The sequence below is a fragment of the Melanerpes formicivorus genome, unplaced genomic scaffold (assembly GCF_026170545.1).
Source record: "Melanerpes formicivorus ecotype bairdi unplaced genomic scaffold, bMelFor1.0.p_v2 SCAF_219, whole genome shotgun sequence".
Taxonomy (NCBI): domain Eukaryota; kingdom Metazoa; phylum Chordata; class Aves; order Piciformes; family Picidae; genus Melanerpes; species Melanerpes formicivorus.
In genome coordinates, this window is record NW_027142571.1 from 284,323 (window position 1) to 298,534 (window position 14,212).

The window sequence follows — 14,212 nt, forward strand, 5'->3', positions numbered from 1 at the left end:
GCAAGTGGCCGTGTTGGTGGACAGGGTGGTGTCAGTGGTCTCAGGGGTCCCTCCAAAGACAGGAGAACACAGCCTGGCAGTGGCAGAAACCCAACAGTGTCACAAGTGTGGATAAAACTTCCCGGATCTTAATCCTGGAAGGAGGGCAGTGCCCCGGATACAGCCCAGCACCTACCTCTGTGCTCCATGCCTGTGTCACCGGGACACGTCATAGCCAGGACCTGTGTTTCAGAAGCGGCCCTATCGTGTGTCGTCTCAATGCCCTGTGAGCCCCTCCAGCACGTGACACCCACAGACAGACTAGGTATAGTCTCTGCTGGGGCACAGCCCTGCTCTACCCAACCCAGGCCTGCAGATAATTGGTGCCTTTTTTCTGCGGCTTTCAAAAGAGAGTACTTCTGGTGCATCATGGCTCCCAGGGACGCACTGGTATTTGTCCTCTTCTCTCCCAGTCTGGTTTTGGGGGACTGCTCTTCTTGCCCAGGCTCTTAGATCTCTCTTGTGAAAACAGCCATATAAGCTGAGGAGGCTCTTAGCCCCGTGCAGAGGCCCAGCACTTGTGCTCACTCCCTCACAATGACCCTGAACAAGCTCCTTCCACACCTGTACCCCTTTTTCCCCCCTTTCCTGCTTCACAGTAGAGGAATCTTTGGGTCAAGCCCTGCCTTTCAGTACACTACATCCAACATACCTGACAGCCCAGGCTCAGTCTTAGTTCTACTGACTACCAGCATCACAAATTAAATACTTTCCAGATAAAAACCTGAAGAGCAAGAGCCTGCCCAGCCCCACCAAACATGGGCAACAGTAGGTACCAATTGCTAAACAAAGTGACCGTCCAAGAATTTCCTCTTGCTGAGACATGGAAGTCCCTGGGAAACAGGAGCTTTTCTCCCTGTTTCTATCTCTGTACCACTTCCTAACTGTAGTTAGGAGAAAAGGATACATTGAGTGATATTTTTTAATCACTGCTTTGTTGTTTTTAGGCGGCTGCAGTCTAGGAAAGACAGACAGCTAACCGCAGCTCTCAGACCAGTGGGTTTACATTCTTTGCAGAAAACGAGTTTTCTCAAGCCTTGCTCATTCCTGCTCAAAAATCAGAGCAAGGACTCCCTATCTATTTCTCCTCATTTCATTTTTGCTCCAGAAGAAGGAAGGAGAAGGGTGACTGAGCTGAGGGTAAGTACGGAATTTCCAGCCCCAAGGAAGCCGCAGGGCAGGGACTCGCAGCCCTCAGCAGCGGGGCATTTGCACACCTCCAGCGTGGAATTTCAGCTGGAGGTTTGGTGGGTAATTAAGGAGTACAACTAAGAGCTGCTGGACACAGCACTGTACTTACCAACAGCAGCTAAGCAAACAAAAAAAAACCCAAATAAACAAACAAAAACCCTCCAAACAAACAAAAAAATTTCTAGGCTTGAGAAATCAAGATTTTTTTCCCCAATGCCTTCAGAAAAAAATAAAATATCTTTAAGTAGAGTTTTAAGTTTGGCTTAAATAGATGTACATAATGCATTGAAAAGCCACCAAAGCAATAAGGAGTTTCTGATCAGTAGAAAGGAATGGAGCCAAAAGATCTCTTTCTTGATCTTGGGCCCTTGCACAAGCAGTATCAAACAGATATTTCGTATCAAACAGAAATTTCCTTCTTCAACTAAGGCAGAAATAATAATAATGACAGAATTAAAACCAAACAAACCAAAATCAAAGTCCCAGCTAACTTCACAAACAAAACGTCTTCAGCCCATCTCTGGTTTGTGCAGGGTTTGACTCCAGCAGGATCTTCTTGTCATGATTTACAGCTTTGTGTGCTTTCCTTATTCCCTTAATATTTGGTTCCCTTCCCCCCACCTCCCAATTTATATTTTTAGACGAATTTTTCTTCACAAATCCAAGCCTTCTAACCTAGAAAATTTCTACCCAGGATATTGTGGTAATTATGAACCTCGTCTCACAAATGTTTTCGAATAAGCAGCCGTTGAAGCTCACTGTTGCACAAAGAAATCAGTGTCACTCAGCCAGGCTGCTTCTGGCAGGGAGGGGAAAAAGAAAAAGATTAATTCAAAAAGTTCCAGCTGTCCCAGAACCCCAGACAGGGCTGGCTTTTTGCTGTAACCCAAACAGTTTTCAGCAAAGCCATTTTCAGTTCTGTCAGTAAATTGGCCTTGGTTTTCTAGCCCAGGACTGCATGGAGGCTGTGCCCAGCAGTGAGGAGGGGGCTGCCTTGTTCAGGGCTGGGGTCTGGCTGGTCCCATGCCAGGTCAGCAGCCCTGTTTTGTTTGTTTGTTGGGTTTTGTTTTGTTCTGTTTTGGTTTGGTTTGTTTTAATGGGTTAGTTAATTAGAATTACCTCCAAAAGTACTGTCCCAGTGAGGTAATTAAAATGCTCTTATACATGGGTGTTCCTGAGCGTTCAGAGCCTCCTTTTATTACCAATCATGCAAACTGTATTAGAGGACATGTCCACTTGCCTGGGGTTTCCTATAGCAAATGCCACATACAGGCGACTCTCCTGGATGCTGCTGCAGGAAAAATAGTATTAAGTATACATCACATGCCCCAGGGATGGGGTAATGCAGCCCAAAAAAAGTCACATGTGGTCTTTACAAGTACTCACTCAGACACTGGGGCATGCATGTACTGCAACGGGCCAAATGTGCTGGCCCAGGCCCAGGAAAAAGCACAACTGCAGGCACCATTCAAGGCAGGAGGCTCCAGCAAAGAGCCTTCAGCCTTTCCCCAGGCCCATCCCTCTGCAGAGATAAACCAACCGATCCTCCTTTGGATGACTCATGTGCTTAACTAATTGGCTACATAGGGGCCAGACCTCTGTCTCCCTCCTGCCCACATAGTTTGCTGAGCTGGGACCAGACCCAGACAACCACAGCCTGTCCAGCTGGGCTTCATCTCTTCCAGCTCCACACAGATGTTTAATACTTTACTTCCTCATGCAAAGATGGTGTTTTTTCTCCCTCTAGATTTTGCCTTCAAAAGCTCAGCCCATTCACAGCCAACCCAAAGTGATCGATAGCTCTCGGTCCCTGGAAGAGCTGTGGGTGATAAAGATGTGCATGACCACAGCGTGCTCTCTTGCTACACTCACGGGCCCTTGGCTCTGGGTATCATACAGGCTTTAGCCCTCCTTCCCAAGTTCATTCTACCTTGGTCTGTATTTCCTAGATACAGGCAAACAGCGGGAAAACATTTCTTCTTAAATCCCATTTCACATTTGGGAGTAGCTCTCTTTTCAGATAGCAGGAAGGGGGAAGTTACTTTCAAGGCATCTTAAGGCAGTTTTATTCCTATTCCCAAACAGGTATAACAGGAAAAATTAAACCAGCCTTCAACCTGGTATGGATGGCCCCAGATATGTCTGAGGTGATGTCAGCCTACAAAACACACTATGATGTGTCGTTTTTCCATGTCATTACTTATTGATTTAATTTCATCGTATTTCAGGCAGCTTTTATTGTCTAGGTACAGATCATCGTGTTAAGAACTGGGAGCACATATGTAGATATCAAAACCACCTCCTGCCTCTGAAGCAATGTTAAAAATGAATCCAGGAGAAATAATTTAACAGAAACCCCTTCCAGAAAGAATTGTTCCAGGGACAAGAAAGACTGGGAGGTTGTTTTTCTGGTTCCAATATTGTCATTTCATACAAAGTTTTTTGGTTTGCTTTGGTTTTCCTTTTGGTCATTCCCCCCCCCCCCGCCCCTTTTGGTCATCTTTTTTGTTTTGTTTTGCTGGGGTGTTTGTTTGTTTGTTTGTTTAATGGGAAAGATTGATAAGAAAAGGAGGAAGTCAACAACAAGGTGTATCTAAACACATGCCCTCAAAAGTGCATTATCATACCCTCAGCTTCACTGGAAGAACATTTTGGAATATATGAACTGAATAATGTGGATATTATAAAATGGCTGTCTTGGAATTAAATTTTAAGATATTGATGTGTCATAATAATAAAATAGAAAACACTTTTAATATCAGCAGTGAGCTCCATCATCCCTTTTTTTTTATTGTTTTGTGGTGGTTGTTGGGGTTTTTTTCCTTTTCTTTTCTTGAGACCTTGAAAATGGAAACATACACCGTAACAGACTGTAAACCATTAAAGACCTGGACACAAAAATGCCTCCTGAAAGAGTGAGCCCCAAGCCCAGCATTCTCTTTGTAGCTAAAGCTGGGCACATATTAAACAATTGGCTTAATCAGCCCCTAAAAATCTGTCTGTGGCATGAAACAGAACTCAGGCAAAACAATTCGGTGAAAATTATCTCGGGGGAAAAAATAGAAAGTATTTAAGTTTAGCAGGTTTGGGGAAGAATCTTTTAAATACATCTCAAAAAATGTGCACTTTCTGTATTTTCTGATTTTTAAATATTTTTTTGTTTTCTTCTTTTTTTACCCTTTCTTTTTTTGGCTTCTTGTCTTCCCACCACTGGAGATGTAGCTCTGTCTTCACTCACACACTGGATTGCAGGAGAGGAATGTTTTCAGCCTGATCCTGCAGTAGCACATTTTGGATAAAGCAGGCTGCTTCCATGCACCTTTAACAAGCTCCCAGCAGTGCTGCACCCAGAGGACTCAGCTTCCAGGAGCACTACCAAACACTGGGTACCAAAGGCCCAAACTCTTTTGCCGCCCAGGTCTCACACAGCAACCTAGCTCCCAAGGCCTCATCACAGGTTTCCTGCCTGCGGCTCCTGCCCGGCTGCCCTTTTCAGTCCCCTCCTCCAACATCCTATACCCTGTAATTCCCAGTGCTTGAAGGAAATACCAGGCTAAAGTGAACTCAGATTCCCCCAAGGAAGCCAAGGAGTATTTTCCCACCTGTTCGATTTTCCTCTGAGAGGCTTCTCTGCCTGGGGACAACCGCCCTGAACAAGGGTGAGCAGCAATGGATGACAGGGTCCCTAGAATAGTTCCCTGCAATGTTCTCTCTAAAATGTACTCCTGCACATTTCCTTATGTTCAAATTCCCCTTTCCACATAAATTTTCAGACACAAACATCTCCAGCCCCACCTAACCCAGGCAAGACGCCACTCCAAGGTCTCATTCAAGAAATTGTTCCCTGTGAGTTTGAGGCCAAGCCCCTGCACGATTCCTGTCACCCCCAGCAAGCCTCCAGGAGGGCAGCAATTAAAGAAGCTCCTAAACGCGCTGCTGGGTAGAAGCCTGAAAACCTTTACAGCACTGGGGATTAAAACACAGCAAACTACCTCTGGAGCTTCCAAAGTCAAGAGGACCTGGGCTAAGTCAAATAGAAATGCTAACTCTATTTTCATTTTAAACAAATAGCAGAGGCTTCAGCATTAGCTGTGATACATTGTCTCCTCTCAGGGAACTAATAGACAGGGAAGAGAAAGGCTTTAAATGATTTATTCAGTACCCTGGAGAATTTTTATTTCCTCTTTTTTTGTTTTTTTTCTTTTTCCCTTCCTTTTTTGTTTCCACATAAATTACACAAGCACTTTATAAAATGAATACACAGAAACCACTTTATAAGTGCATAACTTAAAACAAAACCAAAACCAAAAACCAGAACGAATGCCTTTAAAAATCTCACTCAAAATAGGGTTTTCTGTTTGTTTGTTTGTTTGTACTAGCTGCTGAAATGGGCAGTGCTGTTTTAGATTATAAGTAACTGAAAAATATATACTGTGTGTGTGTATATATATATATATATATATTCCTGGCATTTGCTATAAGAAGTGCTTCATTTAATTGTGTCTCGTTCCCTTGGTACAATTAAAGATAAAACTAAGTTAAACGGGTGAGAGTGAAATCGTTTGGGTTTATTTTTGGTGGTGGTGGGTTTTTGTTGGGGGTGGTTTTTTGTTGGGTTTTGTTTGTTGTTGTGGTTTTTTTTTTTTTTTTTTCCCATCAGGAATTGCCTTCTAAAGGGAAAGAGGTAAAATAAAACATTGGACAACATTTTGCAAGGGATACGGAAATAATCCGTGGAAAGAAACCGCGTTACCCCCACAAACTGCCACCAAGGTCTTCTCGTTATTAAAATACACACTGACAGGCACAAAGTCCGTGGCAGTTGGGGACAGACTGGGGCTCTTCATACAATTGAGATATCATATTTACCGTCCTCAGGAGTCTGTCAGATCTTTCTCCAAGTCTCTCCTCGCAAGAAAAAATTAATGAAAAGGGGAAGGAGAGATGGTGAGGTGAGGTGCGATCCGAAGGGTTCCCATCTGTTGCAAGCAGAAATTGCTGCTGTTTCCTCCATTTGTTGCATCCCTGAATGTCTCCGGTGTGGATGGCCTGGGGAGGCTCACAGCATAGATGCTCTTTCCAGGCAGCCTCCTCCTTTTGTTTCAAGCCATCAGTCCAAAGTATACATATACATATACATATACATATACATATACATATACATATACATATACATATACATATACATATACATATACATATACATATACATATACATATACATACACACACTTCATATGTATCTACGGATATATAAAGGTGACCCCAGGCTTTCCATTGCCACCAGCAGAATCCAAAGGAAGTTTTCTATATCCCAGCTGAGTGAACGCCGGTGGCCTTGTCTGTCTGTCAGGGCTGGGCTTTTGTCTGGCAGCACATCAGCAAGTTCGTGGTTGGCACGGGAGACTTTCAAGAGAACAAAAGGGTTGGAAGGAGGTGGGCTATCTCTGCTCCAACAACCCCACAGGTGGGAAGAGTTTTTGGGGTGTTTTCCCTTTCTTTCGGTCCTCATGAAGCCTTTCCACAGCCGAACACATGGGATGCACAGGTGGTCAGAGGACCATGGGGAGAAACAGGATTCCAACAGGGACAGCCCCACCAGCAGAAGGTGCGTGTGCTGCCAGTGGGTGCCAGCCTTATTCACAAGCAGAGGCAACAGAGGTGACGCTGGTGATCTTGGTGGAGTCATCAGACCAGGGCTGGAGGTTCTGGAGGGCGAAGAGCGAGGAGTTATGGACACAGATGGGGTCGGCTTGGATGGGCTGGTTGATGGTTTTTTGGAAGGCCTCCTGCTGCAGCTGCATGAGGATGCGATTTGCTTGCTGCCGCTCAGCCTCCCGCTCCTCTGCTGTCTGCCTCCTAGGAGAAAAGAGTGGTTAGGGGGACCCAGGGGTGCAAAGGAGGGGTATCTCTGAAGAGAATACGTACTTAGGGCTGGGAGGTATATGAAAAGAGGGTGAGAATCCGCAACATGGTCCCATATCCCTTGCACAAACTGCAAGTAAATCCCATAAACTGGGATCTGAGGCTCCCGGTGTTACTGGCCCCAGCAAAAAAATTATCAAACCAGCCAGGAGGAGATCACAGTTCTGGTTTATTTCGTGCCCATGGGGAAAATCCAAGGAGAGCCAAAAGACCCAAAGCAGCACATAGTGGGGTTGCAAAAGGTGTGATTCCCTGCAAATATACTCTGTGCAGCAGCAAGTCAAATGCACAATGTCCCAGCAAGGTGAGAAATCACTGGCAGTGCCACACAGCTGGAGGACAGGGAATGGGATCCTGGGCATCCCTTGCTCAGCACCCTGGTCTGCCATCTACTCTGCCAGGCTGCAGTGGCCAGCATTTGAGAGTCTGGGTGAAGGCAACAACACACCCACGGCAGGCAGGACAGAAAGAATTAACAAATTGTTGGGTAAACACTAGAAACACATTTTTAGCATTGAGAAGAAATCCAGAATAAACTGCCTGGGTAGGGTGAAGGAAGATATTTTTAAGAACAGGTTGGACACAGGTCTGTCTGGAATGACACTGGCAGAGCTGATTCTGATGACGTGGGGATTAGGTCTGCAGGGACCATTTCCAGTGCTGGCAGGGTCACAGCTCTGGGCTGTCTGTGAGGAGGGGATAGGATAGGTAGAAATGGCCTGAACACACTTAAATTCGCAGTGGAAATCCCACTCTCCTCCTTGCTTGGATGGTGGGTCAGTCTAGAAGCAGAAGCCTGCGGTCATCTCTACTTTTACTGGTCAACATCACCTGGCACCTCCAGTGATGCTGCTGAGAAAACCTGGGGGCAGCTCACAGCACCAGGATCATCCCCGATGCGCCTCCTCCTCCCTTCAGGCCCTGCTGATGCTCTCCCAGAAGCTTCAATGGATCAATGACAAGGGAAACAGCAGCTTTTTAATTTAGCAACTCAGGGGGATGTGAGATGTCTCATCTTCTTTGGCTTCAGGGATTGGGAGTGGCAGCTCCAACCTCTGTGGTGACATCTCGGAGCACAAGGCAGAGGGTCTCTGTCTCCATCCTGGACAAGCAGGTGAGGGATGGATGTGGGCAAGGTGCCTCTGAGACACTCAAGCCTCCAGGCATGCAGCCAGGGTTCCTACCCGGGGGCAGGTAGCTCGGGGCTCAGTCCCTGCTCTAATCACTATGTCAACATCTCACATCAAACATCCTGGAGAGAGGGGGATCAGAGCAGCACGGGAGTGTCTCTGTCTCTATGAATATTTAATGACTCCCTGCACAATGAAGAAATGCTCTGGGAGGAGGGAGGGAGATGAACATCCAGTGTGGTCAGGACCACGGTGTCTGTGAGATCCCAGCTCCAAAACATCTCCCTGCTCAAAGCAGCTGGCTCATTCATTCATTCTTGCCAGGCTGGTATTTCCAGGTTTAAATCTGTCTTGAAGAAACTAAACCTTGATGTCCATGTCTCAAGCGAGAGTGTAAATCTGAGGAGGGGATCACATAGCCACCTCACTCCTACAGAGACACCCAAGCAAAGGGCAGAGGCTTGCATTTCTTTAAGCAGTTAAATCCTTCAGAGGACTTAGAGCAACTCTCTTTTCTCAGATACTACCCACTACCAAATTCAGGCTGTGTCTGCAAGTGGCTCCTTCCAGCACCCCGTACTTTGGGCATCACTCAGAGACCACTGGGTTGGAAGGGACCTGGGGTACGCAGCTGGGCACACTATATGCCAGGGCACCTATGTCTCCAACACAACATCCAATATACTCAGATGCAAAAAAGTAGAGCTTACAAGCCTGTATCCCTCTGTTTCGGGCCATGTCTAATACTATGGCTGAGTAAAACCAGGAATTTTTTTTCTCATTATCGAACTATTTTTTTTTTGTGAAACATATGAGTAGGTTTGTATCCTCTTCTCCTCTGCCAAAGGGAACTGAACTTAGCCAACAGATGCAAAGAGTATTGACAGACAGATGGAGAGCCAGCCAAGCCACATTTGCATCACTTCCTTAGGAAACCAGGTTAGAAGACATGGCTGACCCTGCTTTGCAGACCACGGCAGGAATGTTCCTCCTCCAGGACTCTTTTCCTAGGCAGGAGCACACTCCGGCTGGAGACTTCCTGGCACTTGGAGAGCTGTTCCCTTCTCTGACCTGCCAGGGGACCTGCCGCAGGGTGCCTGTTCCCAGCCCGGGGCAAGGCAGGGGATGCTCCCAGGACCGGGGTGCCTCCGCCGGGGACACCCGGGGAAGCTGCAGCCTGGGAGGGACAGCGTCACCCGGGAGGCTTCGAGTGAGCCTTCTTCCTCTCCTGCCCAAGCAATACCGGCCCTCCCGGCAGGAGGAAAAAATTTTAAATGTCGGCAAGGAGGTGCCGTAAACACCCCGGGGGTGGGAATCTGCGCGTTATGCAGAGCGCAATATTCCGGCAGCCCGTGCTGCGCTTCCACACCGCGATGCGGCCCTGCGCAGATTCCTAGGGTCCCGCTGCCTCAGCGGCTCCGGGCTGCCGCCCCGGACCCTCTCTGCCGGGGCGGGCACTCCCGCCAGCTACTGCCGGGGAAAGGGGCGTCGGAACCGCTGCACCCTCTGGGATACCGACCCTACCGCCTGCACCCACTGCGCGTCCTCTCGCCCCGCTCACACGCGTGTGCAGGCTGGAGTTCATGCACTTTGCATCTGCGCATCGCCACTCTCAGGCAAAGCCAGTGTGCAAAGGCAGCACATGCATACTGCACACGCACCCATGCACGTATGGCTGGTTTGCACGCAACCCCCCACGCGTACCCACACACCCGCACCCACACTGCATGTGGGCGCACCCACGGGACCGTGACCTTCATCTGAAAGCAGTCACGCACACCTTGTAGAGCTTCACACGCAGGCCCAGCCTGCACACACGCACACACTGCATGCATGCACACGCTAAGCACGTGCACACGCGGCCTACACACACCCCACGCACATCCCCCATGTGAGTGTCCACATACACACACACACACACACGTGACTCTCCTCTGCATGCTGCTGGCAGGGCTCGCACCCCCAGGTGCAGCTACCAATGCCCCTAGCAGAGCTGGTGGCAGTAGAGCCTGGTCCCCCAGAACGAGACCACCACCCATGCCCCGGACCCCCCGAGCCTCCTAGCTCCTCACCTCCACTTGGTGCGCCTGTTCTGGAACCAGGTCTTCACCTGGGCGTCCGTCATCTTGAGGGCCTTGGCCAGGGCAGCGCGCTCGGCCGAGGCTAAATACTTCTGTCGGTGGAAGCGCTTCTCCAGCTCGCAGATCTGCAGGCGAGTGAAGGAGGTGCGCGGCTTCTTCTTCTTGGGGGGCGTGCGATTCTGGTACGGGTGACCTATACGGCGTGTTACAGTGAAGGGTGAGAGGGCCACTGGGGGGAACAGGGGAGGAGGGGGGATGAGAGGCAAAGAAGCAAGCAGCGACACATCAGCAGAGGGGCTCCCGGGCGCTGGACTGGGGACTCCCCCACCCGCCACCGCTGCGAAGCCGCCGCTTTTCCCCGCCAGCGGGCTGCAAAACCGCGGCGGCCCCGGCGCCTTCCCCGGGTACTGCGGGCACCGGCAGGGCACCGCTCGGCTTTGGCCGCGGGGCAGACGGCCGTTTGTCCGGCGAAGTGCCGTGGGGCCAGAGGGGGCAACTGGGCCGGGGGTCCGTGCACCATGCGAACGGGCCTCCGTTTAATTCCGTTTCGCCGCGGTGGAACCGCCGTCGTGCTTGGCCCCAGCGGGAAATAACTTCCCGGGATAGAAACAAGAGTTGTTCAGCTGGCTTAAAAAAAATTATTATTGATAATAATATTTTTATTGTTTTCTTTTCTCTCTCTTTGTTTGCCTTTTAGTTTTTTTTTTTTCCCTCCGAAAAAATAACCGGAGAAAGCTCTCTGCACGTCTCAGCCACGCCGGGCGGGAAAGAGGTTCCGTGATATTCAGACCCATGCCTACTTGGGGAACGGCCCATTCGTTCTGCCACGACCGTGCTGGAGCCAAGCGCCATCGGGGCGAAATTAAACATCAACTTGCAAAAAATCAAACTTCGTGTTCCGTCCTCGGGAAGAGGAACGGAGATTTTATTTTATTTTTCCCGTTGCAATTGTTTTGCTTTTTTTACTTTTTTTCTTTCTTTCTTTCTTTTTTTTTCCTGGGACTTGATTTGGGGTTTGGTCATTATGGTTATTATTAATTTATTTTTGCGGCGGTTGGTTGGTTGTTTGAATGAATTTTGTGTTTTGGTTTGGTTTCCTTTTTTTTTTTTTGGCTCCTTTTTTTGTTTGGTTGGTTTGTTTGTTTTGCCCTTTTTTAAAGGTTGTTGGAGCTTTTGCTTTGTTCGCGCCTAAAGAGGACCCCGATACACCTGGAAAAAGAGATGGGTCCGGGAAACGGCTCCAGCCTGAGACCAGCTCTACTCAGGGCTGAAAAAAAATCTCTTTTGGTGGGGGAAAAGTTGAGACGAAATCCACATCCAGAGAAGACCATCCCGGTTACGGAACGCATGGGGAAAACAGCCCTAATGCGGCTGGCGACGGGTCGGCCTTCTCGGAAGGGCGACGACCGGGGGCCGCCGGGGTCTTTTTCCGCCGAGACGGACTGTGCCTCAAAAATAACCATGTTTTAAAGGAAACTTTCTCCAGGTGTTGCATCCAACATCTGGAGTGTGGGTGGCGGAGAGTGGACAGCCGTTCCCGGGGCTAGTGGGCATATGCAGAGTTTGCCACCCCGTTTCCTCCCTGCCAGCCTTTGCCGGGCCACATCCTCGGAGACAAAACCAAACAAAACAAACAAGCGAAAAAACACGCAACAGAACAAAAACCCTCAAAAAATCAACAAAACGACAAGCAACAACACTAATAATAATAATAAACACAAACAACAAAAATACCTCCAAACAAATAAACCAAACCACAAACCCCCAAATTAAAAAAACCCAACCAACCAACCAAAACACACTAAACCCTAAACATTTGGAAGGGAGTGAATGTGCCTGATTTTCCACCCTTTCTTCCTTGTGACCTTCTCCAACCCCGACTTTCCGGGGCGATCCAGGCCGTTCTCTCCACGGGAGGCCGGATCTTTCTTTCCCTGGTGGGTACCGACTGCCGCGGCGAAGAAGGGAGCGGGACGGCGGGAGCAGGAGAGAAGGGTAAGGGGTGTCCCGGTGGCCCGACTCACCTGTGAACCTGTCTTTTGTATATCGCCTGTTGCTCTCCATCCAGGGAAAGGTGAGCCCAGTGAGACTGTTCATGCCGTTCACCGCCGGCACTGCGGCGGAGAGGGGCTGGTGCACGCCGCCGGCTACCGGGCGATGTGCCGGAACGCGGATCACCCCCCCGGCCGAGCTCAAGGTGTTGCCGTTCATGCTCACCGCCATGTTCACGTTGTAGGAGCCGGGCAGGCCGCCCATGCTACAGGAGGTGCCGGTGTAGGCGCCAGCAGACCCGCTGCTCGCTCCGTAGCCACCCGTAACCGTGTTGTAGGCGCTGCCCACGATGCAGCCCAGCCCGTAGTCCGCAGAGTCCTGCAGCCGGGGGTGCGAGACCATGCAGCTGCCCGGCTCCGACGTGTTGAGGATCTGATCGATGCCGAAGCTGATGGGCTCGGCTTGGCCTTGGTGCAGGTGGTGAGCTCCGAGGTGCTCCATGGAGCTGCCGCCCGGCCCCGGCAGTGGAGCCGCTCACAACGCCCTGGGGCACCGGGGCCGGACCTGCGCCCCGAGCAGGGCAGCGCAGCCCCGCACCGCCCCGATACCGGGCAGAAGAGCCGCGCACAGCCGGGACACGCCGGCTACGCGCTCAGTCCCATAGCACGGGGGTCATGCACCCCAAGACAGATCAGCAGAGCCACGCACAGCAGGGACACGGTAGCTACACGCTCAGCCTCAAAAGCCAAAAGCAGAGCCATGCGCGACCGAGGCGCGGGAGCCAAACAACCCTGCCGCGCGGGACACGGCAGCGCTGCCCAGCCCAGGCCCGAGAGCGGCACACTCGGGACACAGCCGTGGCACACTCTCTCACGGCAGCCTCCGGGAGCAGATCCTGACACACTCACCCACGCACCCTGCTCCCGATGAGAGCAAGCAACCCCCACACCTCCAAGGCGCGACCACCTGGCCAGACGCGGCTCACCCAAGACACAGACACAACCATATAGGAAGGTGCCCGGGGAACCCTCGCCGCCGCGGGCGGTGGGCAGCCAGGAGCCCCGCGGAGTGGCGCGGAGCGAAGCGCGGCAGAGTGCGAGAGCCCCACTTGCCCATCAATCACGCTAGCCAAGGCCTGCTGCACCCGGGCCCTCACTCTCCATTGGCTGGATGCTGAAAGGAGTCGAGTGAATGACAGCAGGGAAGAGCAAGCGAGAAAGAGTTTCTTCTTCCCCAGCTTCCTTTCATCCACCCCACCCCCCAAAAAAAAACCCTCACCACCCGGCTCGGCTTTATAAAGTGGTGTGCACAGTGCATTGGGATGGCTAAGGGAGCAGCAAGCACTAGGCGGTGGAAGTTTTTGTCCCAGTTTGTGGCCACGGGATGCTGGGGACAAGGGCCGTGAACTCCTTGGACAGCCAGTGAATCCCCTACGAGGGCTGAAGCAAGAGGATCCCCTCCTGAGGGGTCCCAAACACACCGTGTCGCTTTTCTCCAAAGGGCTGTCCTCAGTTTCGAAAGCCAGCACTTCTCTAAAAGCCGTCAAGGATGAAGACTCCAGAATGGAGGACACAAGGGCAGTCAGAAGGAGCTCCATGGGTGCCCAAGCCCTTGGAGGGGGTTTCATGGGACGCAGCGATGGGCGCCTGGGGCACACCTCCCCCTCGAGAACTGGGGAGGGGGTCTCATTCTCCCAGGACGAGACCGGGCCCCAGCTGCTCCCCACGAGGAAGGGGCTGAGCGGGACACCCGCTGCCTCGGGCTCTGCCGGCCCTCTCCGTGGGGGGACGAATGTTTGTGTAAAAATAAATAAAAAATTTTAAAATAAATTTAAAAAATAAAAAGAAATGAAAA

At 50.5% G+C, this 14,212-nt stretch overlaps 1 protein-coding gene across 2 annotated transcripts; it reads right to left on the reverse strand.

Moving 5' to 3' along the window:
* Nucleotides 1-5,366: 5,366 nt before the first annotated feature.
* Nucleotides 5,367-13,678, reverse strand: TLX1 (T cell leukemia homeobox 1). 2 transcript variants are annotated; one of them, XM_068169719.1, is made up of 3 exons: nt 12,391-13,678; nt 10,358-10,595; nt 5,367-7,089 (listed from the first exon to the last, which is right to left on the reverse strand). In XM_068169719.1, exons 1-3 carry the CDS (start codon nt 12,857-12,859, stop codon nt 6,867-6,869), a joined length of 930 nt encoding a protein of 309 aa, XP_068025820.1. In that variant the 5' UTR covers nt 12,860-13,678; the 3' UTR covers nt 5,367-6,866. The 2 variants fall into 2 exon arrangements, with proteins under 2 accessions (XP_068025820.1, XP_068025821.1); XM_068169720.1 differs by having other exon boundaries at nt 10,358-10,559; nt 12,391-13,677.
* Nucleotides 13,679-14,212: the final 534 nt, after the last annotated feature.